This window comes from Budorcas taxicolor, chromosome 6 (genome assembly GCF_023091745.1).
Source record: "Budorcas taxicolor isolate Tak-1 chromosome 6, Takin1.1, whole genome shotgun sequence".
Classification (NCBI taxonomy): domain Eukaryota; kingdom Metazoa; phylum Chordata; class Mammalia; order Artiodactyla; family Bovidae; genus Budorcas; species Budorcas taxicolor.
Genome location: NC_068915.1, coordinates 59853911 through 59880993, shown reverse-complemented (window position 1 = coordinate 59880993; position 27083 = coordinate 59853911). Strand labels below are relative to the sequence as shown.

The 27083-nt window shown below is 41.7% G+C and overlaps 1 protein-coding gene across 1 annotated transcript in view; it reads left to right on the top strand.

The window, feature by feature from the left end:
- The window catches only part of RBM47 (RNA binding motif protein 47), a 34210-nt gene continuing 7127 nt past the window's right edge, over positions 1–27083 (top strand). Inside the window, exons 1-3 of the mRNA XM_052642091.1 lie at positions 1–124; positions 23870–25029; positions 25879–26085. Coding sequence (XP_052498051.1) covers positions 23901–25029; positions 25879–26085 — 1336 coding nt within the window. The 5' untranslated portion in view covers positions 1–124; positions 23870–23900. The remainder of the gene's footprint in view (positions 125–23869; positions 25030–25878; positions 26086–27083) is intronic.

Here is a 27083-nt window from a genome sequence, read left to right as displayed (position 1 = left end):
GATTTGTCTCACGGGGCACTCCAAAAACTGAACTGAGAAACCCCAAGAAAGCTGCCTGAATCTTCCTGTGTATTCTTATTCTACATTGTGTGGAGGATCAGACAAATCGAACTGGTGGCTTTTGGTAAGTACACCTTGCCGAAGTTTGATAAGTTTTCATTCTTATCAACCAGTACATCTGCTGTATAGAGAGTGTGTACCAGATGAATGTTTATTGACATTAGCACATATGACACGGTAAGTCATTTGGCAAGTCATTTCGAACCAACAATATAAATCCGTATTTCCTTGCTCAGTTTACATCTTTGAGGCCCAAGACGAGACGCTCCTGCTGCGGCTATGTGAGCATCTTAGGAATTAAGGGAAATTGTTTACTGCTTCTATACCTTGTCTCCCTCACCCTCCCCAACCACCCCCAAATGAGTTCAAGCGATTTCACTCAGAGTTGTCTTTTGAAATTTTTTTTTGCAAGGAAGGTCCTTTGTAAAAGGTAGAGAGCTACTGATATGTCCTTGAACAATCTGTATGCCTCCTCTGATTTCTGTTTCCTCACCTGTCATATAAGGTAGAAATAACTATGTTAAACTCTCCAAATCATGGTAATCCTGTGAACTGCAATATATATAAATGCACTTTGACAACTATATAATTCTCCATAGACAGAAGGTATTATTCTGTGGGTGATAATCCTAGGTATGCTATGGCAGGGATAGGGGGCATAGAAGAAAGAGGTTACTTGCATCAGCCTCACCCCGAGTCTTGGACGGCCAGCCCTCCCAGCCGTAACCACAGCCCTCACTTAGCTCTGAGAGGCAGAGACAGCAGATCCCTGTATGTCAGGGAGGAGCTACTGGTGACACTGGTTGCCCGACTGTCTCCCTCCCTCCCCCTACCCCCAGCCCACCTGCCTCACCACGTCCGTTTTCATATCCTCTAGGCTGGGTTCTGAACATGCCCACTAACTTCAGGGACAACAGAGAGCTAAAATTGTTTCTAATTAAATATTTTTTTCTTTTTATCTAAGCATATTCATTAAAGGAAACTTGGAAATTAAAGAATAATATAAAATTACAATCCGAAAATCCAAAGATAACCACAGTTAACACCGTAGCATATTCCTTTTTCGTTTTTAAAAATTGTTGTTGCTTAGTCACTAAGCCATGTCTGTAGTCTGCTGGGCTCCTCTGTCCATGGGATTTACCAGGCAAGAATACTGGAATGGGTTGCCATTTCCTTCTCCAGGGGATCTTCCTGACTCAGGGATGGAACCCGCATCTCCTGCATTGGCAGGCGGATTCTTTACCACCTAGCCACTTGGGAAGCCCTTTAAAAATTTTTCATATATATTCTAAAATATAATTTAACAAAATAGTTAAATTTAACATAGTTGAGAACATGAAATAAATATTCTAGCCTACAACTATGCTGTAATTTTTAAGCCATTTTCATATTTTTGAAGGTTTGTTACATCATATATAAATACATACTATTATGTTCATTACATTGTGCTATGAATACCACAGTAGTGAACATACCTGACTATAAATTTTACCCATGCCTCTGATTATTTTCTTGGGTTAAAATTCTATAAATGGAATTAATGAGAATGAACTTTTTTTTGGAGGATGAACTGTTAATGACTACTGTAATTGAGGTTGTCAAACTATCCTCCAGAAATGTACTAAAGTATACTTGCCATCCCCACCCCCAAACATGACATAGGACAGTGTTCATAGGTACACGTACATATGACCACTGTACACGTGTACAGATTGCATTCTTTCACATTAAGATTTAAAATCATAAATGAATCTAAGAAGGTCAGGAAATGTAAGCCTGTCCCCTCCCCTGGCTCAGCCCAGCCCTAACACACACCAGACCTCTGAAGTAGACAGTATCATCCAGTTGATGCCGTGTCCACCTCAATGCCTCTGACCTGTTCATGGGGGAATGCACCCGTGAGGCTTGCAGTCACTCACTTGGCATCTGTGCCACCACTTGTGTTCATCTCTGTTCCACCTGCTTCCAGGGAACAAAAGGTCTTTTCATTGTCTACAAGAAGCTAATTCAGTTGGTGAGTCCAGACAAACAACAAACAAAAATACTTAAACTTGGATGGGTCACAACTTATCAAGACCTGTTTCTTCTTTTTTAAAGTGAGAGGTTCAATTTGTCTTTATCTAAAGAGTGTCTGCTTGGGTTTGATCCCTGTGTGGGGAAGATCCCCTGGAGACGTAAATGGCAACCCATTCCAGTATTCTTGCCTGGGAAATCCCATGGACAGAGGAGCCTGGCGGGCTACAGTCCATGGGGTCGCAAAGAGTCGACATGACTGAGCACGCACACACATACAAAGAATGAGGTAGTTTTTAGTAAAAATATGTTAGTACACAGGTAGTGAAAACAACAATAAAGATATCTAAACTTAACTGTGAGCAACATGATGTGTTGTTTAACTTCCATTTTCTGGAAATGCAGCAGTTCTGTAGGAGAAAAAAAGTTTCCCTGCATCAAGTATTAGGAAAAAATCTCAAGTTAATCATATTTTTATTTACTTAGTTTTATTATTGTTACTTTTTTAACCATATCACATGGCATGTGGGATCTTAGTTTCCCCACCAGAAATCAAACCCTCACCCCTTGCATTGGAAGTGTGGAGTCTTAACCACTGAACTGCCAGAGGAGTTGCAAGTTAATCTTATTTTTAAATGTAAAAGTAAAGTAATAGGAAAATCCTTCAAGATAGCCTCTACGGTTTCTTTTAACTCTAACATCTTTATTTCATAAGTAATAGATAATATAGCAAAGGCCAAGGACGTTTGCCTTCCCCATCCCCAAACATTACATATGACAATGTTCATACCACCACACATATGGACAGATTGCATTCTTTCACATTAAGATTTAAAATCATAGATATACCTCAAAAGAATGGTCAGTGGCCTTCACAGAGATTTGTAGAGGTGGCACTAGTGGTGAAAAACCCACCTGCCAATACAGAAGACATAAGAGACCCAGGTTCAGTTCCTGGGTCAGGAAGATCCCCTGGAGGAGGGCTTGGCAACCCACTCCAGTATTCTTGCCTGGAGAATCCCATGGACAGAGGAGCCTGGCGGGCTACAGTCCATAGGATCACAAAGAGTTAGGCATGACTGAAGCAACTTAGCATACATTCACACGACTAGAATTTTAAAGTGATAGTTTCTACAGACTGGTTCTGTCTAATCAGCATCCTCACCAATTGCCACCCATCTCAACAAAGATACACTGAAAGTCTATACTAATACTGTTCATAAATTTAATCAGATTCTCAAACAATGGAAGACATCCAACAGGTTTAAGGAGTAAATAAGCTCATGAATATTTAGTTATGCTTTGCCATTACCACTTACACCTACCAGAAATGTTAAAATGGTTTGACTCAACTACTGAGCAATGTCAGGAAGACTGGAGCAAACTTTGGAAGAAAGTATGCCACTGGCCATTGAGCCCTCTCTTTGGAGTAGACTGTCCCTTCCATTTTAACACACAGTAGATAGAAATATTTGCTGGCTTCCTTTCTACTAGGATTTTATGTCACCCTGTAGTATCGGTTTGTCCTGTACTTACAAAAAAAATCACACACATGTTGGAACAGCTCCCCATATCTAAAAGCATGAAGGAACTGTAGCAGTACCTCAGACTAACTCTAATCTTAGAACAAGGACACTTTTAGACTAGATTTCACACACTTGAAAAGTCTCATTTGATAAGCCAATACATTGATCAGTTTTCTCTCTTTGGCATTTGAATCATAAACATGAAGAAAAAGCTGCATAATCTAGACATTTTTTCTAATAATTTTCCCATCTTCTCTTAAAGACCTGCATCCCTTCCTCCTTTTTATTCCACGTACTAACTCTGCTGGTTTTCCATGACTCTTTTTTTTTTTTTCTTTTTACTGTGGCCAAATATCCATGACATAAAATTTACCACTGTAATCATTTTTAGCTGTACAGTTCAGGGACATTAAATGCATTTCCGTTGTTGTGCAAATATCACATCATCTATCTGTCTCCAGAGCTATCTCATTTTCCTGTCCTAAAACTTTGTACCTATTGAACAATAACACTCCATTACTCCCTCTCCCCAGCTCCTGGCAACCATTCTATTTTCTGTCTTCATAAATTTGACTACTCCAGGTCGTCTCATGTATAAGAGGAATTATACAACATTTATCCTTTGGGTCTAGTATGTTTCACTTAGTGTTAAGTTTTTATGGTTCATCCACATTGTAGTATGTTTCAGAATTTCCTTCCCTTTTAAGGCTGAATAATACTCTATTTTGTATATGTGCCACATTTTGTTTATCCGTTCATGCACTGATGAACATATGAGATAATTCCACCTTTGGGCTATGTGAATAAAACTGCTATGATCATGGGTGTACTAATATCTGTTTGAATCCCTATTTTCAATTCTTTTGGAACTAGTCCCACCAGCTCAGTGGTGGAACTAGTAGATCATGTGATAAAGTTTTTGAGGAACTTTTCCATAGCAGCTGTACCATTTTGTATTCTTACCAGCAATGCATGAGAGTTCTAATTTCTCCACATTCCTGTCAACTCTTATTTCTTTTTTGTTTTGTCTTAAATAATAGACATCTTTATAAGTATGAAGTGGTATGTTATTGTGGCTATATGTTACTGTGGTTTTGATTTGCATGTTCCTAATGGTTAGTGATGTTGAGCACCTTGTGCTTGCTAGCTATTTGTGTATCATCTTTGGTGAATCACCTGTTTATTCCTTTGCCTATTTTTAAGTTGGTTGGTTTGCTTTGTTAGTGTTGCATTTTAGGAGTTCTTTATGTACACGGGCTATTAATTCCCTAATATTTTCAGAAATTATTTTCTCCTATTCCATGGGTTGCCTTTTTAGTCTGCTGATAGTATGCTTTGGTTCACAAAAGTTTTCAATTTGCTATAGCCCAGTCTACCCAGTTTTTTCTTTCTTTTTTGCCTGTGTTTTTAGTGTCATGTCTGAGAAATCAATGGCAAATCCAGTGTGATAAAGCTTTTCCTCCATATTTTCTTCTAAGAGTTTTATCATTTTAGCTTTTTACATTTAGATCTCTGACCCATTGTGAGTCAGTTTTTATATATGGTGTATGGTAAGAGTCAGGGTTCGTCAGGGTTCTTCCTGTAAACAGGTACTTTTCAATCCCACCATGTCTAACTGATGACATGTGGCATTTAAGCTACTGACACACATATTCCCGCGTATGCTCATCCTCACTCACGTTGCCTTCCAGTCTAGGCTTTGGTAGTTTCCCAATAGACAAGTGAGAGAAAGCTGAAGTGGTTGGAAAACTAACAGCTCAGCTGGCTTACCTCCCGTAACTAGGATACAGCGGTGAGAGGAGTGAGGCAGTGGCCAGGATCAGCAGGCATTTTGATGTAAACATGCTTGATGAAATCCCCAACAAAAGAACAGCAGAAGTAGGTAGCATTTTAGGGTAAGAAGGAAAATGGGAGCGTGTGTTATGTGTGTGCATGTGTGTGTTATATATGTACACATATATGGCAGCAGAGGAAAAGAATGAGGTCACTCCACACTAGATACTGGATGTGGCTGTAAACTGTAGGCTACAGCAAATTTTTATTCATGTTCATACAAAAATAAATGTCTCTCTGTGCTGCTTTAGAAAAATCAAACTAGATTAACCATGGTTATGTGGGCAAAGTGTGTTTTCCAAACAATCATCCTAGTTCTAATTTACAGTGGACAGAACCTAAAAGTGCTTACAGTGTAAAATGTGAAGGTCTGCTTAGCCTTCACTTGTAGAATATTGAGAAGTAAGAAGAAACTACCAGGCCATGTAAAAGCTGCCTCACCCAGTATCACCAGGACCAAAGGTCTTCGCTGGGCGGGCTGCTCTGATGGGCTTGGAGATAACAGCACCCCACTCACATAACTCATAGTTGCAGGGTTCTACAGATGAATTGGGCTTCCCCCAGGTGGCTCAGTGGGTAAAGAATCTGCCTGCAATGCAGGAGATGAGGGTTCAGTTCTCGGGTCAGGAGATTCCCTGGAGGAGGGCATGGAAACCCACTCCTGTCTTCTTCCTGGGAGAATCCCATGGACAGGGGAACCTGGTGGACTACAGTCCATAGGGTTGCAAAGAGTCAGACACGACTGAAGCGACTGAACACACATGCGCACACACACATGAATTAGAAACTCTGCATCAGAACCCAGGATTGGCAATTGGGCATCCAAATCTCAAATAAATTAGTGTTAAATCTACTAAGGCTGACTTCAGGACCTATGAGAAACACACTGACCCAGTCTGTCCCCTCTTATTTTTCATGGCGACTGGTTTACAGAGATAAACTGTTTGCTGTAGGTCCTCATCTTCTCTATGCCATAAAAGGCAATTTGGAGAAAAAAGAAATAACTAAGCCTATTAAATTTTCTTGTTTGACTAAGCCGCGCTTTCTAAAAACAGTTTGCAAGACTGATATAGTATATTTCCCCTGAAGCATTAAAGTCATTTCACACTTTATTAACTCAGAGAATATCCAGTCTTTTCCTCTGAGACTGGGAATAAATGACTAGCTTAAATCAGAGACGTTTTTGCTGGTATGCTAGTTTTTCAATTGAAATATTAACTCCGAGTGCACACAAGGAAAGTACAGACTGTGTGAGGCGTGAGCACCAATTATGTCTCAAACAACAGTCCCAGAAGTTTATTATACCTGAAAAATCATAAACTTCCTGACACTTGACCATTTCATTCTAAACACCCTAAGTTCAGGAAAACTCTGGATATAGGTTTCTGCACGTTTCCTTTCTTAAATTTCAGTCTGTATTTCATGGGTTTAACTAATATAGTTTTGATTTCTGTGTAGCATTTATAGTCTTTGTAACTTTTATGTAAATTTCCAACTAACTTTAACTGCCTAGTTAAATTATAGACACTGGGAAAACTGGTTCTTCTCCATCCGCCCCCAACTTTCCCTTCTTCTAAAAGATATCTTTCCTCAGAATAGAACAACTTCCCTCTCCTCCCCCAAACCTGCAAATTCTACCTTGGAAAAATAATTAGACATTTAGCATTTAAATAATTCATAAATGACAAACTCTTCTCCTTTCCATAGTTTAAAACCATATGTTACCACATTTTGTTCAAATGGTGAATTCTCAGTAAAAAGGTGTGTGTGTGTGTGTGTGTGTGTGTGTGTGTGTGTGTTATTTAAATAAGGATTAAAGCAAACAGCTGCTAATCAGACAGTAGCATCACTCTAGTCCTATATGATCACTTGGAGTACTTATTAACTGTGTATTTACATTTGAAAACCAGGAATATAAAGTGACAATTTAAGATGAGAAAGAGAAAAAAATAATTAAGAAAAAGAAAAGATGAAAGAAATATGAATAAACAGGAAAAATGGCAGTAGTGCTTTTTTTTTTTTCCTCCCCAAAGAGACCAGAGATTCAGCGCTGCTTCCGCATTTCTTACCCCTGAACAAGAGGCTGTGCTTGCCTGCGTGGCAAGATAAGTGACTCTAGTGGATCGTGGAGATTTCCTGTGTGGACATTTATGAACTTCTGTATTATATCCAGTGTCAGATTAGTTTGCGATTTCTCTTCCAAGTCATCAGGACTCACTCCTGCGTGGGAGAGAACTGCCCAGGAGCAGAGAAACGCCAGGGGGAAAAGGACCCTACAACAGTGTGTGAGCTCAAGCACTGTAAAAGCCAACCTTTCAGGATACCCGCACATAAAAGAGCATTTGGAAACTGCCCTCATGGTCAAGCCCTGGCTTTGTGTCTACTTCCTTGTGGCGGCATAAAATCTCTACCAAATCTCTAAGACAATATAGTAGAAGCTAAGCATATCAGCTCAGGCAAAAAAAAAAAGTCATGGAAGTTCTCCAGCTGCCTGACTGACCAGTGCCTGCTTTCCAAGAAGACTCTTGGGAGCCTTGGCTATCGTCCATCTATCAGTGATTGGTGGGGCTTTTCCCCTTGACCTTGCTGATGCCTGAGCTGTGTATTAGAAATGCCAGCTCCTGTGCCAAAGCTGGGGCTTCCCTAGTGGCTCAGTGTTAGAGAATCCACCTGCCAATGCAGGAGATGTTGATTCAATCCCTGGGTTGGAAAGATCCCTTGGAGAAGGAAATGGCAACCCAATCTAATATTCTTGCCTGGGAAATCCCATGGACGGAGGAGTCTGGCAGGCTACAGTCTGTGCGGGTCTCAAAAGAGTCGGACACAACTTAGCAACTAAATAACAGAAACGACAATGCCAAAATGGACCTATCCATTCTTTGTGTGTGTGTGTGTGGCTCGTGGGATGTGGGGTCTTAATTCCTCAACCAGAGATTGATCCCAGACCCTCAACAGTGAGAGTGTGGAGTCCTAGCCAATGGACTGCCAGGGAATTTCCCCTATCTATTCCCTGGACAATACTCTGTATGGCCATTTGTACATAGTTCTAAATGCAGGTAAAACACAAAAGTTAAATATAAATAGGATATCCAAAGCAGTTTATTGGTAGTTATATGTATAATATTACAATTCTTTTTCGAGCTTTATCTTACTACATTTCTTATAAAAGGCAGTGCTCACGCATCGGTTCTTTCCTTTTTTTTCCTTTGCTGAAACATTTCTTCATTTCGTGCTAGGCACTGGGGATACCAATTAAGGTCTCTGCCTTTGAAAAGCTTCAATTATAGATAATGAAATAAACTATGTTTCTTTACTTTTTCTAATACATTTCAGACAGTGTAGAATAAAGTGGAAATAGGCTAAACTGTCTACAATCACTTCACAACAGGAAGTAAATTTTACTTTTTCTGTTACAAAGGGCCCTTTCTCAGATGGCCCCATTTCTAATAGAGTCCAAGTTGTTATAAAAGAATTAAGCTACTGAGTACTAGGGTTTAACTTTAGGCATACTTTTGCTAGAAGCACGTGTTCTTTAAACTATTATTTTCATTTTTCACTATATGCAAAAATAATAATATCAATAATAATAAACCAAGTATCACTAGAGGAAGAACAAAGCTAGAAAGTTAGTTAAGGGAGAATAACATTTAAATGTTTAGTGGATAAAAAGAAAATGTAATTTGGGGGTTAGTTTAAAGTTGCATTTTAATGCATATTGTCTTGGCCTCCCACTAGAAAGTTTACTTCCTTTTATATGTTTTTTCACAAAGAGCCTATGATAGTCATATTGCTGTGGTATTTGAAAATATTTTTAACTTCAAAAATATCCCAAATTCAACTTAAATATTTGTAGAAGAAAGTAACCCATGGCTTAATCAATGTTGAGAGTATTTCTGGCCAACTTCTATTTCACTGTAACTAGTGCCTTGGGATACTTGTCAATGAAATACAAGAACATCAACATTAAACAGGATCTGATTTTTTTTCTGTGCTGGCAGATACTGTTTCCTAGTCAGAACTGAGATGACTAATGTTAACCAAACAAAATCAGAAGGTCACACCTAAAACTGAAACTAATGTTTGTCTATGTCACTCCATCTTAGAGTCTTTGTTTCAGAACAGGCAATTTGTCATTTTTCTTATAAGGAGACCTATGATATTCTTGCATACTACGATTTGACATACCACCAGAAGGTAATAAAAGAACATAACCCATAGAGCATGTACTCATGTATAACATGGCACAATAATAATAGCCATACTATTACTATATAACTATCACTTGCTAATATACTTTGAAACTGGGGGAAAGGAAGAGCATTTACACACCATCATAAAGCTACATACGCTTATGTTTGGGGAAGTTCACTTTCTAAATCTATTTTGGTATAAACTCAAGAAACTAAATGAATGAAAAATACTCTTTATACACAAATTTTAGAATATATATGTAATATATATATTCCAAAATATGTATATGTGTATATACTCTAAAATATGTGTGTGTGTATATATATATATATCTTCTATATTTGGACTGTCCAGATTTGTCTTGAAGATAAATGGACCATTTATCAAACAGAATTTAAACTAAAGACTGTACTCCCAAAGATGAAGCTCCTTTATTAAATTGTGATTCCCATTTTACCACTGTGTAATTGTGGTTTTGAGCTTAAGTGCCTGATTATCCAGTTTCTGAAAATGGGACCGATACTTCGGCATAGTGTTGTAGGTCTGTATCGATATAAGGAAGGTATATTCAGGAAAGATATATATAGAGAGAGAGATCAATTTTTCAATAACTTGAATCATACTCTAGATGACCCAGAAGACTTCCTACCTAAAGGAACTCTATGATAAATCCCTTTGCAAATTAAAGAATATTTTTATGATAAAAATTACCGTCCATCAGACCACCAGTTCATATATTCCAATGCTGGCACATGAAACTTTTCTGTGAATATTACTCCCAGGTAACTTTCTTAAACTTGTAGTGGTAATTTGAATATATCATAATTAATAAACAGTATTTACAACTACATTCAATGGGTAGACACAAAGCATTAGTGTATACTAAGTAGTAAGAAAAAGGTAATACACAATGGAACAAATATCAAAAAGAACATAGTGTTTGCTCTTTTGCATAATCATCAGCTTTGAAAAAGGCATCATTGTAACCACATGTGAAATGTGTGGTTATAATGATGCATTTCCTATAGCAATATAGGAGGTAATAGCTATAGAAGTTCCCTTTCAGTTTGTCTGCAAAAATCTGGGAGTAAATTCCTTCAGATTCTTTAACTTTTAAAATTATATTGTCAAGCAGAAAATTTGTCATTCTTAGGTATGACTTAGACACGGGGCTGTACTCCCAAGAGTATATCCTTGAAAAACATCTATTTTGCTCAACTGGAATAATAATTATTTAAAAATCATATACTATATAAAATACAAAATAATAAATTTGAGCACTTAATATAGCCAAGTACTTTTCTGTTTTCTATGCATTGTCTCACTTAATCTTCACAACATCGTGAGGTGTATTATCACCATCTTATAGATGGTGAAGCTGAGGCTTAGGGAGATTAAATGGCTGGTGTGACGACACTTGCTTCTCAAGCGGTGGAGCCAGGGTATGAAGCTAGGTCTGATTCCAGAGCCTGGGTGAGTAGCCCCCATTCCCACTTCTATATCATAATCCCATATTCTCACTTGAGCATTTGGATTATGTGAACTCTAGTCCTTAAACATTTCCATTTAGTAATTTAATAGTTCTTTTTTAAGTCTAAAAAGTCAAATTTGAACCTATTAACTACTTTATAAAGGGCCAGAAATAGGCTGTGGAACAGTTTGCAGCACTCTCTGAAGGGTGGGAGAAGTGGGGCGGTGCAGTGAGGCATTTGGTATTATAGAAGGGAATGGTTTTCCAACAATTTTACTGTGGATCTGTGCTTGAGTTTCCTTCAACTCTGTGAACCAAGGTCCATCTCTCACTGATAGTAGTTTTACCCTGTAAACACTGGCTGCAGTTAACTCTGCTATTACTAAGAACATAGCAAAGAGGGTTACCATGGCAGAAACGACCCTGGGCTTTGTCATCAGTTAAATTTCAATTCTGAGTGGTCTTGGGTAAGTTATTTGATCACTCTGAGCCTGAAGTTCCTGATCTTTAAAAAGGAGGCAATAATAGCTAACATTTATCAAATTCTTACTGTATACTTGGTTTTGTTCTAAGGACTTGGTATTATTATCTAATTTATTCCTCACAGTGACGCCTTGAGATAGTGATTGTTGTTACCACCAGTCCAGTCTCATTCTGCAGATGAGGGTGGTGAGGAACAAAGACTTTAAATAAATAACTACATCACTGTCGCACAGCTTCACAGTTAAAGAGCTGGGGCTCAAAACCCAGGATATCTGACCCAAGATAGCAGGCCTTTTGCTAGAAAGGGCCAGTCAGTATTTTAGGTTTTGTGGGCCATATAGAACCTAAAATAGAGATGCCAGGCTCCTCTGTCCATGGAATTTTCCAGGCAAGACTACTGGAGTGGGTTGCCATTTCCTCTTCCAGGGGATCTTCCCAAACCAAAGGTCAAACCGGCATCTCTTTTTGAATTTTGCTGCAGCAATTCAACTCCACTGTTATAGCAGAGCAGCAGCTATAGACAATATGTAAACAAATTGAGTCCAACAAGACTCTGTAAGAACAGCCACAGGGTTGAATCTGGCCCTCTGCCTGTCTGCAAATTCCCTGCTCTAAAGCCCACATTTTAAACTTCATCTCATAGGGACATCTCGAAAAATCAGATAACTTCCTTAAGGTGTCTTATGCACACAGTAAGTGCTCAACTCGAGAGTTTTTAAACCATACATTACAGAAATTTTGTAAGAGATTATTTCTAGTCCATCTTCTTCCCTCTAGGGAATTTATGTCATCTGTTGCATTTAAGTTGCATTTAAGTCATCTATTCTCTTTTATGCCACTCTCTTCTTAAGAAGCATATGAGTGAGATAACACTCTCCAACCACTTTCCCAGGAATGCTGGAGATGCTGTGGAATACAGTCCTCCTCTGAAATCATCCTGCTGTGGTAAATGATAGCAGCGAGCAAAGTGTCTGGCTTATAAAGATGCTCGATAAAATTGATTTTGATCTTCATGATTTTAACTAATTCATTTTATTACAACATCATTGGGTATTATATTTGCAGTCATGCAATCAATATATGATAATGTAGTTTTAGGTGTAGGTGGATAAGGTGGATTACCCTTGCAGAATTTCCATCTGTCTCTAAATATAATTAGCCAGATGTGCAGATTTTCAGTCCTCACCCACCTGTTAAAGCTGGGACACTCTTTGGGTTCTGTTTTGACCCCCAGTCCATTGTTGCTTGTAAACTTTACAAGGCTATGATCATACCTTTGGCAATGTTTGTTGAAAGAACATATGTGATCTCCTGTGTGTGTGTGTATGCACTCAGTCATGTCCAATTTTGCAACCCCATGGTCTGTAACCCGCCAGGCTCCTCTGTCCATGGAATTTTCCAGGCAAGACTACTGGAGTGGGTTGCCATTTCCTCCTCCAGGGGATCTTCCCAAGCCAGAGGTCAAACCAGCATCTCTTGCATCTCCTGCATTGGCAGGCGAATTGTTTATCAGCTGCACCACCTGGGAAGTCCTAGGGTTAAAGAACCTTATGTGGCTGCCCACCTTTGCACATGGTGTTTGCTCTGCCCTCTCTTTTCTCCCTCCTCCGTCCACCCTTGCTAGGCAGGGAACCCCAAGGACTGTGCTGCATTCACGACTCCATCACCAGGCACCTAGCACAGCCTGGCAATCAGCAAGTGTTCAAATGAATGAATAAATGAGTGACTGAATGAATGCGTGCACAAACATTGTTTGAGCATCTGTTTTATCAGATCATTGCCTTCTGCCTAAGGGGTACAGAGGTTGGTTCTAGTATCAGTGAATTGACTTGTGTTCCAGGGGCAATAGTTGTTCATAGTGTGTCAAAAAACAAAATTCTGACTCTTAAGTGAAGCTTTTGACATAATTAGAAACCAGCAGTGACGCCAGAAAAAGGTCTAAGTCTTAAAAACCAGATTGTCAGCAGTTTTCACATGTCCATGAAGCCAAGGGGTCTGAATCTAATAAGGCATTTCTTTCTATAGCTTGGCAGATCCTTAGCCTGATTGCAAAAGTGTTATTTGTGTGACGTAAGCCTGTCAGTTTGCCGGATGGCAAGTCAGTCTAACAACAGAATCAGTGTGATAAGGCTTTATGGTGGTAGTGCTTTGCTTTGAAAAATTAAATTGATATATTTCCAACCAAATTAACTTGAGTAGTTTTGTATCAAAGAGACATTGCTTTGGACCTTTGAAATCTCTTACACATGTCTGTTTTGATAGCCTTGACAGGAAGAGCCAGGTCAAGACAGCAAGCCCATGCTGAGTGTGGAGATACTACTATTTCATTAGTACCTCTCATGTGTAAGTGTATGGGTTTCCCCAGTGGCTCAGCAGTAAAGAATCCACCTGCAATGCAGGAGCCTTGGGTTCGATCCCTGGGTTTGTGGAAGATCCCCCAGAAGAGGGCATGGCAACCCACTCCAACATTCTTCCCTGGAGAATCCATGGACAGAGGAGCCTGGTAGGCTACAGTCCTTAGGGTCGCAAAGAGTCGGACACAACGAAAGCAACTTAGCACGCACACATGTGTAAGTGTATAATCTGTTTATAACTCCAAGGTAGACTCGATCAGTAATTCTCAACAGGGAGCCGTTTTGCCTCTCTGGAGACGTTTTTGGTTGTCACGTGTAGAGGGCGTTGGGAATGTAGAGGGCAGAGATCCTATGAGACATGCTACAGTCTACAGGAGACCCCTCCACCCAAACCAAGAATTATCACACCCACAATGGCAGTAGGAAATCCAGTTCAGAAACGTTGGGTTAAATGACACTCAAGGTTCCTTTGCAGCTCAGATTCTGGATTTTAGGAAATTAAATTACATACATCAAACAGTTTTCTAAATTGCCAAACACTATATACATTCAAGCTACTATTATGATATAAGCCGTCACTGCTTTTCCTTCTCCTCTCTGGTATTTGTAGGCCTGTCAACCTTTCTGTTCTGAGCCAGATCCCTCAAACATTTAGGTCAGAAGAGCCAAGATAGGGGGTGAAACTAGAAGTCCCTTCTACTGCTTGTTCACGGCTTGGGAGAACATTAATTCAGGAAGCAGATGTGTCCGAATTTGCCGGTTTCTTTTTTTTTTTTCCAGCATTACCCATCAACCTGTTGAGAAAGAAGTATACGTGTGTATTGCTTACTTAACCAGATAGCATATTCTTTTTAACTTTTTATTTTGTATTGGGGTATGGCGAATTAACAATATGACAGTTTCAAGTGAACAGCAGAGCATGAAGGGACTCAGCCATACATATACATGGGTCCATTCTCCCCAAACTCCCCTCCCATCCAGGCTGCCACATAACATCAAGCACAGACAGTTCCATGTGCTATACAATAGGTCCTTGTTGGTTATCCATTTTAAATACAGCAGTGTATACATGTCTGTCCCAAACTCCTTAACTATCCCTTCCCCTTCCCCCAGGCAGCCATAAGGTAGTTCTCTACTTCTGTGAGTCTCTTTCTGTTTTGTTAAGTTCATTTGTATCTTTTTTTTTTAAGATTCCATGTATAAGGGATGTCCAGTGATATTTCTCCTTCTCTGTCTGACTGCCTTTACTCAGTAAGACAATTTCCAGGTCCATCCATGTTGCTGCAAATGGCATTATTTCATTCTTTTTAATGGCTGAGTACAGATAGCAGATTCTTAACTGGTATTTATGCGCTGCCAAAACCCCACAGAAAGTTCCCCCACGCCACCTCTCTGAGGCAGGTGGTTCTACCCCTCTCCTGGTACACAGCCAATGTCCCTGGGAACCCACAGCCAAGTGCCTCATTTCAGGGATATGTTGATAGAAATGCCTGGGAAAAGTGAACCTCTCGACTTTCATCTGTTTATCAGTCATTCACCGAATGATGTGCTTTACCGTAACAAACTATGTGCCAGCATCAGTGCAGTTGAAGACCCATCATGAATTAACCCTTCTCAGAATCAGCCAGGAGCTGGCAGAAGGTATGGCCCAGAGTGCCACTATCTAGGGCCTCTTTATCCTTCCAGGACTTTCCCTAAATAAAAGAGAATCATGGGAGGATTTTGTGTGTCCCAAGGGCCATGCCTTCAAATAGCACAAGGTTACTGGCCGAGGTAGAAAAGGTTGCTGTGCTTCAGCTTTTTGTTTGGGCCCCCAGGTAATTTCCAAGTATCCTGCCTCCATTTTGATCAGAACTGCTCTTCTGCGTTCAAGCTCTGGGGTAACAGAAATGTCCCTACCCCCAGAGGCCTGCCCACCTGTCCGCATGCCCAGAGGCCTGCCCCATGGTGGGAGTGTCTGCTCTGCTGTTCAGTCTAATGGGTGGTGGTAACTTGGCACAGAGCAGTAAGATAACCGCTCAGGGTAAGACCAAATCTTGGAAACTTTTTGTAGAACTTGGTCTTCAGTTCTTTTCCCCCTCATGTGTGATATTAAATATCATTTAATCTTGGAACCCATCCTCTTGAGATGGGTGCTATTACGAGAACCATCTTAGAGATGTAGACATGGAACCTCATATGACATGGCGGGTAAGTGGCACAGTCACGACCTGAACTCATGTTTCTTCAGCTCCAAAGTCCTTGCGGTCACCAGTATGGTATGCATTTTATTATATCCATACATTGTGTCAGAGAAGGCGATGGCACCCCACTCCAGTACTCATGCCTGGAAAATCCCATGGGCGGAGGAGCCTGGTGGGCTGCAGTCCATGGGGACGCGAAGAGTCGGATACGACTGAGCGACTTCACTTTCACTTTTCACTTTCATGCATTGGCGAAGGAAATGGCAAGCCACTCCCGTGTTCTTGCCTGGAGAATCTCGGGGATGGGGAAGCCTGGTGGGCTGCTATCTCTGGGGTCACACAGAGTCTGACACGACTGAAGTGACTTAGCAATACATTGTGTATGCTGAGTCATGCCTTAAGAAGTGACTATTAGTAAAGACACATTTTATGTTATAAATAAGGGGACATAAAAATAGAACTCTAACTGCAAACAGAGCCAGAATTACCTCTTGAATAAATTCTAAAACCCTCCATGGGATTAAATTCCAGTTAGTGCACTGCTCACCACTGAATATTATCTTCAAGTTGCAGTGTGTCTATTAGTGAGCAAATAAACCACCCCCCCCCCAAGAATTCCAATTCCAAATTGCATATTAATCACACACACACGTGGCTGTGAGCCAAAGTTAACTGGTAGTTTGCATTACCATGAGCGTAAACTCATGCCTGCTTTTGATCCCAGGTAAAGACTGGTTGGTAAACATTGGAAATATTTCCCAGTACAGTGTTATCCCTTGCCCTCTAAAATGTCCCACTTCAGAGAATTCCCTAGTAGTCCAGTGGTTAGGATTCCATGCTTCCACTGCTGGGGGGCCTAGGTTCGAACCCAGCCAGGGAACTAAGATCCCACAAGCCATGCATCAGGGCCAAAAGAAAAATGTCCCACTTCAAACTTAAAATCCTACTGAAAGGTACTCTAAACCAGTATTCAGTTCAGTTCAGTTCAGTCGCTCAGTTGTGTCTGACTCTTTGCGATCCCATGAATCGCAGCACGCCAGGCCTCCCTGTCCATCACCAACTCCCGGAGTTCACTCAGATTCACGTCCATCGAGTCAGTGATACCATCCAGCCATCTCATCCTCTGTCGTCCCCTTCTCCCCCTGCCCCCAATCCCTCCCAGCATCAAAGTCTTCTCCAATGAGTCAACTCTTCGCATGAGGTGGCCAAAGTACTGGAGTTTCAGCTTTAGCATCATTCCTTCCAAAGAAATCCCAGGGCTGATGTCCTTCAGAATGGACTGGTTGGATCTCCTTGCAGTCTAAGGGACTCTCAAGAGTCTTCTCCAACACCACAGTTCAAAAGCATCAATTCTTCGGCGATCAGCCTTCTTCACAGTCCAACTCTCACATCCATACATGACCTCAGGAAAAACCACAGCCTTGACTAGATGGACCTTTCTTGGCAAAGTAATGTCTCTGCTTTTGAATATGCTATCTAGGTTGGTCATAACTTTTCTTCCAAGGAGTAAGCGTCTTTTAATTTCGTGGCTGCAGTCACCATCTGCAGGAATTCAAATCCTTGATGATTTCTGCTTTAAGCCTGAGTTAACCCCAAGATGTTATTTTACACTAACAAGCCCAAACTCAACCTAAAACAAAAACAAAATTTCTCGCTAATAGTCCAAAATAATAATAGCTTGATTTTGATAGTATATTCTCCTGTTTTACATGCCAAACTGTGAATAAATGAGTAGTTTTGAATATAATGCCATGTTTGTTTAATGACAGCAGCCTTCAGTGAAGACTAATGCATTTTCAGTGTGTGAGAGCATGGCTCTGTGTGGGGAAGGTCCTGCTGCCAGGGATCTGGCATCCATGTGGGCTACGGGACCATCTGAGCCCAGTGCAGCAAGTCTCTGCAGGTTCTTTCTGGAAGAGCCTCTTGCAAACTGCTATAGCCAAAGGTTAGGTGAGAAACAGGCTTACACTCAGATGGCTGAGCCACGTCACCAGTGGAGAATCACACTGCCAGACAACTTACCTGCTATGAACGGAATCTGGGAGGCTCTGATATGCCAGTCTACACCAGAATTCACAGGCTAGGCTTCTCATTCTGACTAGTTTAAGGTTGGCTGGGGTAGCCTCTTGTTTCTCTGTAAACACAGGAAGATTCTTAACTCAGTCTTAAGACAAGACTGGGTAAGATTTTTAAGTTCAAATTTCTTATGCTAACATTTCTTGAGCACTTGGCCCGAGGTTGTGCACTGGGAGCTTTGCGTGGATCATTTCAGTTCAATGGTAGGAGTTACTCAGGGCAGCTGTGGTACAGACTCTTAAGACACACTGTCAGGGTTCAAGATAAGCTCCAGGAGGACGAGATCCACTGGTATTTGGCACATAGTAGGTGCTCAGTGTGGAGAAGGCAATGGCAACCCTCTCCAGTACTCTTGCCTGGAGAATCCCATGGACGGAGGAGCCTGTGTATGCTGCGGTCCGTAGGGTCACTAAGAGTTGGACACAACTGAGCGACTTCACTTTCACTTTTCACTTTCATGCATTGGAGAAGGAAATGGCAGCCCACTCCAGTTTCTTGCCTGGAGAATCCCAGGGATGGGGGTCGCACAGAGTTGGACACTACTGAAGCGACTTAGCAGCAGCAGCAGCAGGTGCTCAATTAATATGTGCAGAATGAATGAATTTAAAATCTTAAGAAATTTTGTTTACATATAAGTGTTAGGAGCTGAGCCAGCATTCTTCAGCAGATGTCTTTTATTCTAGTCTCATAAATTTGACTGTGTAGTTAAATGGAAGACAGCTTAGAATTGCAAGGGTGGAGGCACAAGCAGTTTGAGAAGACTCTTTAAAACTGGTCCTAAAATTAAGTAATTGCTCAGCATAGGAAACAGAGGGAAAAGTGACTGTAATACCTTAGCAAGAAGAATCTTTGTTATCTAGTCTCATTGATGTTCTCCATGAACAAAGGTTGGCAAACGTCTATACCTGGCCAGAGAGTAAATATTTCAGCCTTTATGGCCCATGCAATCTCTGTCTGAACTAGTCAAGTCTGCCACTGAAATGGAAAAAGAGCCATCTTTTTGACTGTTCCAATAAAACTTTATTTAAAAAACAAATGGCAGGCTATATTTGGACCATTGTGTAATTTGCCAAGCCCTGGTCTAAAGCATGTCTAGTTGTAATAAGGTTTCTGTTTCATCTCTAAAAGAAGGGTCATACAGCTAATGCTATATAGTTCCCCTGCTTTTAAGACATTAAATAAGCCATATATCTTTTACATATCTAAGCCTTTGGCTTTGAAAACTCATTAAACAGCATGGTAATTTATTTAACTATGGCATCTTAGACATAAAGATAAGAAGAATGAAGTTTGTAGACCATAAGATTTTCTTGAATGTGTTAAACTAATGCAATATACCATTTGTAATGGCCTCTAATGAAATCCTAACTTTACAGAACCTTATTTCTATCCTTTTTGCATCTCTGAGCCTTCTCACTATGTGTGTTAACCTTTACATAATAAAGAACCATTTTAGCTGTTTTTACATGTACAGTTCAGTGGCATTAAATACATTACACTGATGTGCAACCATCACCACCACCCCTCTCCAGAACTTTCTTATCATCTCTCACTGGGACACCATAAACCATAGTTCCCCATTCTCCCTCCCCACAGTTCTTGGCAACCACTATTCTGCTTTCTATGAATTTGACTCTTTAGGTACTTCATGAAAGTGGAATCATACAATATTTGTCCTTTTATCTTCATGGTTCATCCATGCTGCAGCATGTGTGAGAATTTCCTTCTTCTTTAAGGCTGAATAATACTCCGTTGAGTATACATGCCACATTTTGTTTGCCCATTCATGTGTCAATGGACTTTGGGGTTGTTTCTACCTTTTGGCTACTGTGGATAATACTGTTATGATCAATGGTGTGCAAATATCTGTGTTGAGTCCCAATTTTCAGTTCTTTTGAGTATATACCCAGTAGTGGAATTGGTGGATCATATGATAAGTGTTACGGTTCTTGAGGAACCGCTATACAGTTCTCCACAGTAGCTGCACCATTTTACTTTCCCACCAGCAATGAGAAAAGATTGCAGTTTTTCTACATTCTTGTCAACACTTATTTTACTTCATTAGTTTGTATGTTTGGTTGGTTATAATAGCATGCTAGGACTTCCCAAGTGGCTCAGTGGTGAAGAATCTGCAGTGCAGGAGACCCAGGTTCAATACCTGGGTCAGGAACGTCCCTTGGAGGAAGAAATGGAAACCCACTCCAGTATTCTTGCCTGGAGAATCCCATGGACAGAGGAGCCTGTCAGGCTACAGTCAGTGGGGTCATAAAGAGTCAGATATGACTGAGCACGCACATATGCGTGCGCACGCACACACACACACACACAATAGCATGCTAATGGATGCAGAGTGGTATCTCATTGTGGTTCTCAGTTGCTTTTATGTATCTGTAGTGTAAAAATAGTTCATTTAAATACTATACTAATTTATATTTCATGCAAATTATATATTTTTTTCCATGGGTATATGCATTTATTCCTCTCCTGACTCCAGAATTATAGAGATGGCTTCCAAGGACATGAAAACAGTTAGATGAATAATATACATAGCTAAATTCATGGCATTGGGTATATAGGAGACTAAAAAAATGAAACTATAGCAAAGATCAAATGAATCTGAGAGTGTGCTGTAATGTCTTACACAATTATAAAACTAAAGTGACAAATTCAATTCCAAACCTCCTAGGGTTCAAAGTAAAAAGGGAAGGGGGGCCAGTAACATGATTCATTTATCCCAGATGATGAAAGCTCAGGAAAAAAAGGCTTTTCTTGGCTTGCAGGTGCAAGAGAATAAGCTATAACTACTTACTGAAAGCAACAGATTTTCTGGTGAAATTAATAGGGCTGGAATTGAAAATGACTCCCCTAGCCTGGCATTATACAGCTTTTTGTGCGAGTTAAAGAGTAGTTTCAAAGTACAATTATGAAAGTATTAAGAACAAGTCAACTCTACATCTCTCAGAAGAGATAGAAGGACTATTCCTTTGGACTTTAGTCACTGTTTTATGTAGGTAAACCATGTTAAGATCTTGAATTCCCTCATATGTGTTTATATATATACCTGGCATTTCCTTCCCAGGTCACAGATTATAAATGCATAGGTGTTTGTACAAAGAATCTTCTTATCTTAAGAATATATCCTTATCTTCCTTTTGGAAGGAGGGAAAGATCTTCATGTTCAAATCTGATATGAAATTTCTGCTTCAACACAAAACTCCAGGAACTACATTATTTTCAAATTTAAACCAGAAAAAAAGGCTTCATAATAATTAGATATGCTGCCAAAACAGCTTTCAAGCAACTGAAGAACAAAGAAAATTAAAAATAAGAATAGCAGCCATATCAAACAGATGTTTTTAAAGAACTGAGAAAGTGTCAAAATTACTCTAAAACTAAATTGGTCTGAAGTTTTACCCAGAAGTTTGGATGAAGTGTAATAACTGACATTTCTTGAGCATTTACAATTTCCCAGGCACAGTTCAAAATGCTTGTATGTATTAACTCACTTTTGTAAATGTAACAAAGTTAATACTGTTATCATTGTTCCCATTTTATAGATAGGGAAACTGAGGCATGAAGGAGCTGAATATCCTTGCTTCAGGTCATACAACTAGGAAGTGTTCAAGCTAGGATTCACACAAAGTCATGCACTCTGGTTCTAGTTCAGTTTGGTTCAGTCGCTCAGTCACGTCCGACTCTTTGCGACCCCATGAACCACAGCACACCAGGCCTTCCTGTCCATCACCAACTCCCAGAGTCTACTCAAACTCATCTCCAGTGAGTTGGTGATGCCATCCAACCATCTCATCCTCTGTCGTCCCCTTCTCCTCCTGCCCTCCATCTTTCCCAGCATCAGGGTCTTTTCCAGTAAGTCAGCTCTTTGCATCAGGTGGCCAAAGCACTGGAGTTTCAGCTTCAGCATCAGTCCAGTGGCCACTCACTAACGCATGAAACTGTACTGCTGCTTGATGTTTCAGCAGATGAACCAAGGTAGTACTGGTTGGCCAACAGGCGAAAACATACATTCTGTTGTATCCTATCATTCTTTTTTTTTTTCTTTAGATGAGCAAATGTACCTTAATTAACCTTGAAATTTCCCTTAATATCCTTGTGTAGAATTCCCAGCAGTACATTTTAAAAAATGAAAAAAAAATTTAGTTGAATGATGAAACCATATTCCTATTATAAGTCATATTTTTACAGTTTTAAGAATGTGGAGGAATGCTTATAAAATGAAGTAAAGCAGCAGATGTAAATTTAGCTCCACCACTCCCATTCCCCCCAAAGAAACTATCAAAAGCAAGATGGGAAAGTTTATGTGGCTATCACTGGGTAGGAGAATTAGGAATAACTTCTTTTTCCTACTTTTTCTTAATTTCCATAAAATTTACTTGAATACTTTCATAGTCCAAAACAATGAAATAAACTTCATTTTTTAAAAAAAGCTAATCAGAGCTATTCTTTACAATAGCACAGTAAGAAGCACCTAGTGATAATCTCACTGTATAATTTTAAATCATTTCTAAGGGCCTTGTTCTGAAGGAATGAAGGTGGCGTGCTTTAGACTTGCACTTATGTAGCTATTTAATTTTAGAAAAAAATGAAAAACTCTGCAATTGTCCCATTTCAAGTATTCAGTAGCCACAAGTGGCTACCGACGGCTTTTTCATCATCACAGAGTTCTATTGCCCAGCACTGGTTTAGAAGAAAGAACACAAGATGGCTTGAAATCAAGTCCCGATAGGAGCAGATACCTACTGTGTGAAATGAGTAATTTATTCAACCTCTCTGAGTCTATTTCCCCATAGACAAATTGGGACTAATGATACTGTCACTTACCATGAAAGGAGATTACGATCAAATAAGATAATGCATGTGACAGTTCTCTGAAAACTATCCTGTAGTTTACCAGATAGTTGTTTCAAAAATCCCCAGCCTGAACCTAATCTAGCTCTTTGTGCACTGATTCCAAATCCATGAATGGTTCATAATTGCTGACAGGGAGTGACACCGTAAAAATCAGACTTACCAGCTCTTCGCACAGTTCTTCGCCCAAGTCCTTCGTTATTGTGGATATTCCATTTCTTCCCTGTAAAAAGCTTCAGCACACAGTTCTGTATCTTCTATAATAACACCTCCTCAGTTTTTTTCCTTAACAATGTAAATACACTGCCCTCTTTCCATTCCTAAATGAAAAAGCCTCTTTAAAAAGAAAGCAAAGAAAGCAGGCTTTGTCTGCCAAAGAAATAAAGGGGGTAAAATGCTATAACTAAAAGGAAATCAATCTGAGTTGACAGTGCAGGAATTAAGCAAAAGATGTTGCCAACTGCCTCAAGACGTGAGATTTCCACCCACAATGACAGCAGGTTCTCTATGCTTCAAAGCTGTTGGGGGTGCTGATTAGGCGGAAGTACCTGCTCCTTCTGATTTTTTTTTTCCTGAGTCACTTCTGGTTTTTCCTGCAAAACAACTTGCCTAATTTAGACGATTTTAGAGCTGCCGCTCATCCAGAGAAGTCCCCATCGTATTTCTCATTTAACCACCCGAGAGTTAAGCGTGAGTCTTGGATGGCTTTAAGAAAAAAAAAAGAGGAGAAAAAGAAGAAAAAAAATTGTAGTCAAGTTGTGGCTCAACTTGGTGTAGATTCTAGGCTCATCCTCTCCCTCCTGCCTTCCCCAGGTCTCCACCGGCCGTGGATGCCTGTGACATTATGACCGCAGAGGATTCCACCGCAGCCATGAGCAGCGACTCTGCCACAGGGTCCTCTGCCAAGGTGCCCGAGGGCGTGGCGGGCGCGCCCAACGAGGCGGCGCTGCTGGCGCTGATGGAGCGCACGGGCTACAGCATGGTGCAGGAGAATGGGCAGCGCAAGTACGGCGGCCCGCCGCCCGGCTGGGAGGGCCCGCACCCCCAGCGCGGCTGCGAGGTCTTTGTGGGCAAGATCCCCCGAGATGTGTACGAGGACGAGCTGGTGCCAGTGTTCGAGGCGGTGGGCCGCATCTACGAGCTGCGCCTCATGATGGACTTTGATGGCAAGAACCGCGGCTATGCCTTCGTCATGTACTGCCACAAGAACGAGGCTAAGCGCGCCGTGCGCGAGCTCAACAACTATGAGATCCGCCCCGGACGCCTGCTGGGCGTGTGCTGCAGCGTCGACAACTGCCGCCTCTTCATCGGGGGCATCCCCAAGATGAAGAAGCGCGAGGAGATCCTGGAGGAGATCGCCAAGGTCACGGAGGGCGTGCTCGATGTGATCGTCTACGCCAGCGCGGCCGACAAGATGAAGAATCGCGGCTTCGCCTTCGTGGAGTACGAGAGCCACCGTGCCGCTGCCATGGCGCGCCGCAAGCTCATGCCCGGCCGCATCCAGCTGTGGGGCCACCAGATCGCTGTGGACTGGGCCGAGCCGGAGATCGACGTGGACGAGGATGTCATGGAGACCGTGAAGATCCTCTACGTGCGCAACCTCATGATTGAGACCACCGAGGACACCATCAAGAAGAGCTTCGGCCAGTTCAACCCAGGCTGCGTGGAGCGCGTCAAGAAGATCCGCGACTATGCCTTTGTGCACTTCGCCAGCCGCGAGGACGCTGTGCACGCCATGAACAACCTCAACGGCACCGAGCTGGAGGGCTCGTGCCTCGAGGTGACGCTGGCCAAGCCCGTTGACAAGGAGCAGTACTCCCGCTACCAGAAGGCAGCCAAGGGTGGCGGCGCAGCCGAGGCAGCAGTGGTGCAGCAGCCCAGCTACGTGTATTCCTGTGACCCCTACACGCTAGCCTACTATGGCTACCCCTACAACGCGCTCATCGGGCCCAACAGGGACTACTTCGTGAAAGGTTAGTGGGGGTTCCTCGCCTACATGGGCGGGAGTAGGGGAGACGCATCTGCCAGATGGATGCCCTTTGGGAGGTGGTGGCTGTCATTTACTGAGCTGGTGGACGGCGACCCCTCCTACTCACCCTCATTGGGGCAGTCACTGCTACAGCATCGAGGAAATTGTAGATGGTTCATATATACAGCGTGAGGTAACGTTACCCATCACGTGCAGCATCCAAGCTTTTTTTGCGTTCTGCCCTCCCAGGGCTTTTATCCAACGTGGGGCTAGACGGCAAGTCTCTGGGTTCTTAGGTTAAAGCCTACTTGTGAAATTAAACCTTGAGAATGTTGGGGAGTGAAGGGCACAGTATTGTTGGGTTTGTTTGTGTTGTTTTGTTGTTCTTAGTCACTGACTAGCCTGTACTGAAAGCAGGCATTACACTGGAAAGCAAAATACTGGGGTTCTGTGTCCTGCCGTCTGATTAACCGGCTCTGTGGCTTTAGTCAGCCCCTTTAAGCTCCCGAAGCCTGTTTTCTCACGCCTAAAATGAGGAAGATGAACTAGCACTTCCCCTTCTACATCTAGTTTTGTGACGGTCTTAGAAAATTTTTATTTATTGGAGTGGCAGTTTCAATCCTAGGAACTCACCCTTCAAGTTCATCTTGTGTACTAAGCAGACATCTTAGGATGCATCTAGGCTGGAGCCAGAAAGCCTGAAGCATCTTCCGAGCTCACTAAAGAGCAGAGGTGTAGCCACCTGTAGCTTAGAGCCAGGACAGATACCAAAGTGCCAAGAACCTTGGGTTAAGATCCACCTCCTGTACAGTTGCTGTTGGTAGCTCATCATTTTTTGTGTTGTTATTATAAGCAGGCAGCATAAGAGGCCGGGGTCGAGGTGCAGCTGGCAACAGAGCCCCGGGCCCCAGGGGTTCCTACCTTGGGGGATATTCTGCTGGCCGTGGTATATATAGCCGATATCATGAAGGAAAAGGAAAACAGCAAGAAAAAGGATATGAACTTGTACCGAATTTGGAAATCTCTGCCGTCAACCCAGTTGCCATTAAGCCTGGTACAGGTCAGTATAAACCAGAGTGAGAATGCATTTATTCAGCCTGAACCCCAACTCTCTCTCTTTGAGCTGACTTCCTCGGCACTTTCATCTGCATGTGGGTTCCTCTTCTCAAAGGCAGGCAGAGATTAGGCAAGGATCGTGGCCTCCTGGGCCTTCTTATCTAGAGCTTGGGGGATGGTCTAATTTTGACGATGTTCAAGTCAAACTTTCTTATAGTGGGTTTCCCAAATGGCTGTCGCCAGTTGTTAGACTTTTTCTCAATTAGGCAGGTTCTCAGTTAGGGAGGTTGGGGCAAGGGGTGCGGGGGTAGAAAAATGTGAGGCTCTTCTGTATCTTCTACCAGCTAAAAGCTTTCTATCCCTTACTCAAGCCTGTTTTGACCCCAGTCATCAGAAGCCAGAAGGTGCAACTCTGCCAGTTCTGAGAGTTGTTGGGAAATTCCCCTTCAGGAGTAAATAACGCTGCTGTCCCTTATCATGGTCTTAAACAATCAGAACACCTGGGAGTAAGGCAGCAGAGAAACTTTCTGCAGCTAATTCCCAGCTCTCATTTCCGCCTCTTGCTGGATCAGTAGATTGAGGGTAGAGGGGCACTCAAGTAGTTGAAGCGAAGGACCTTGAACTTTGCTTCCATCCTCCAGGCCCCACAAACCAGTTTTCCAACGTTGTTAATGCCGTCAGTCATCTGAGACAGGTCTTTTTTTCTGATCCTAAGCTGCAGGGAGCTTTATTGAACTGCACAGTGTGAGCACGGCACAAACCCCCTGTGTGCACACACCACACAAGCACCCAAACACATGGGAAATTCCATCGTGATACTCCTCCAGACCTTCTCCCAGTCTCACGGAGGGTAGGTTGAAGAGCTCTTTGAGAGCATCTGCACTTCGAAGCTCAGCTCCTGACTTCGTGTTGGCTAGGACTGTACTCCTTCGTCTGGCTAAAACAATTTCAAGGGAGCTGTGTATAAGGAGTGTAGGTTGGCATTGACCACATAGGGGCTTA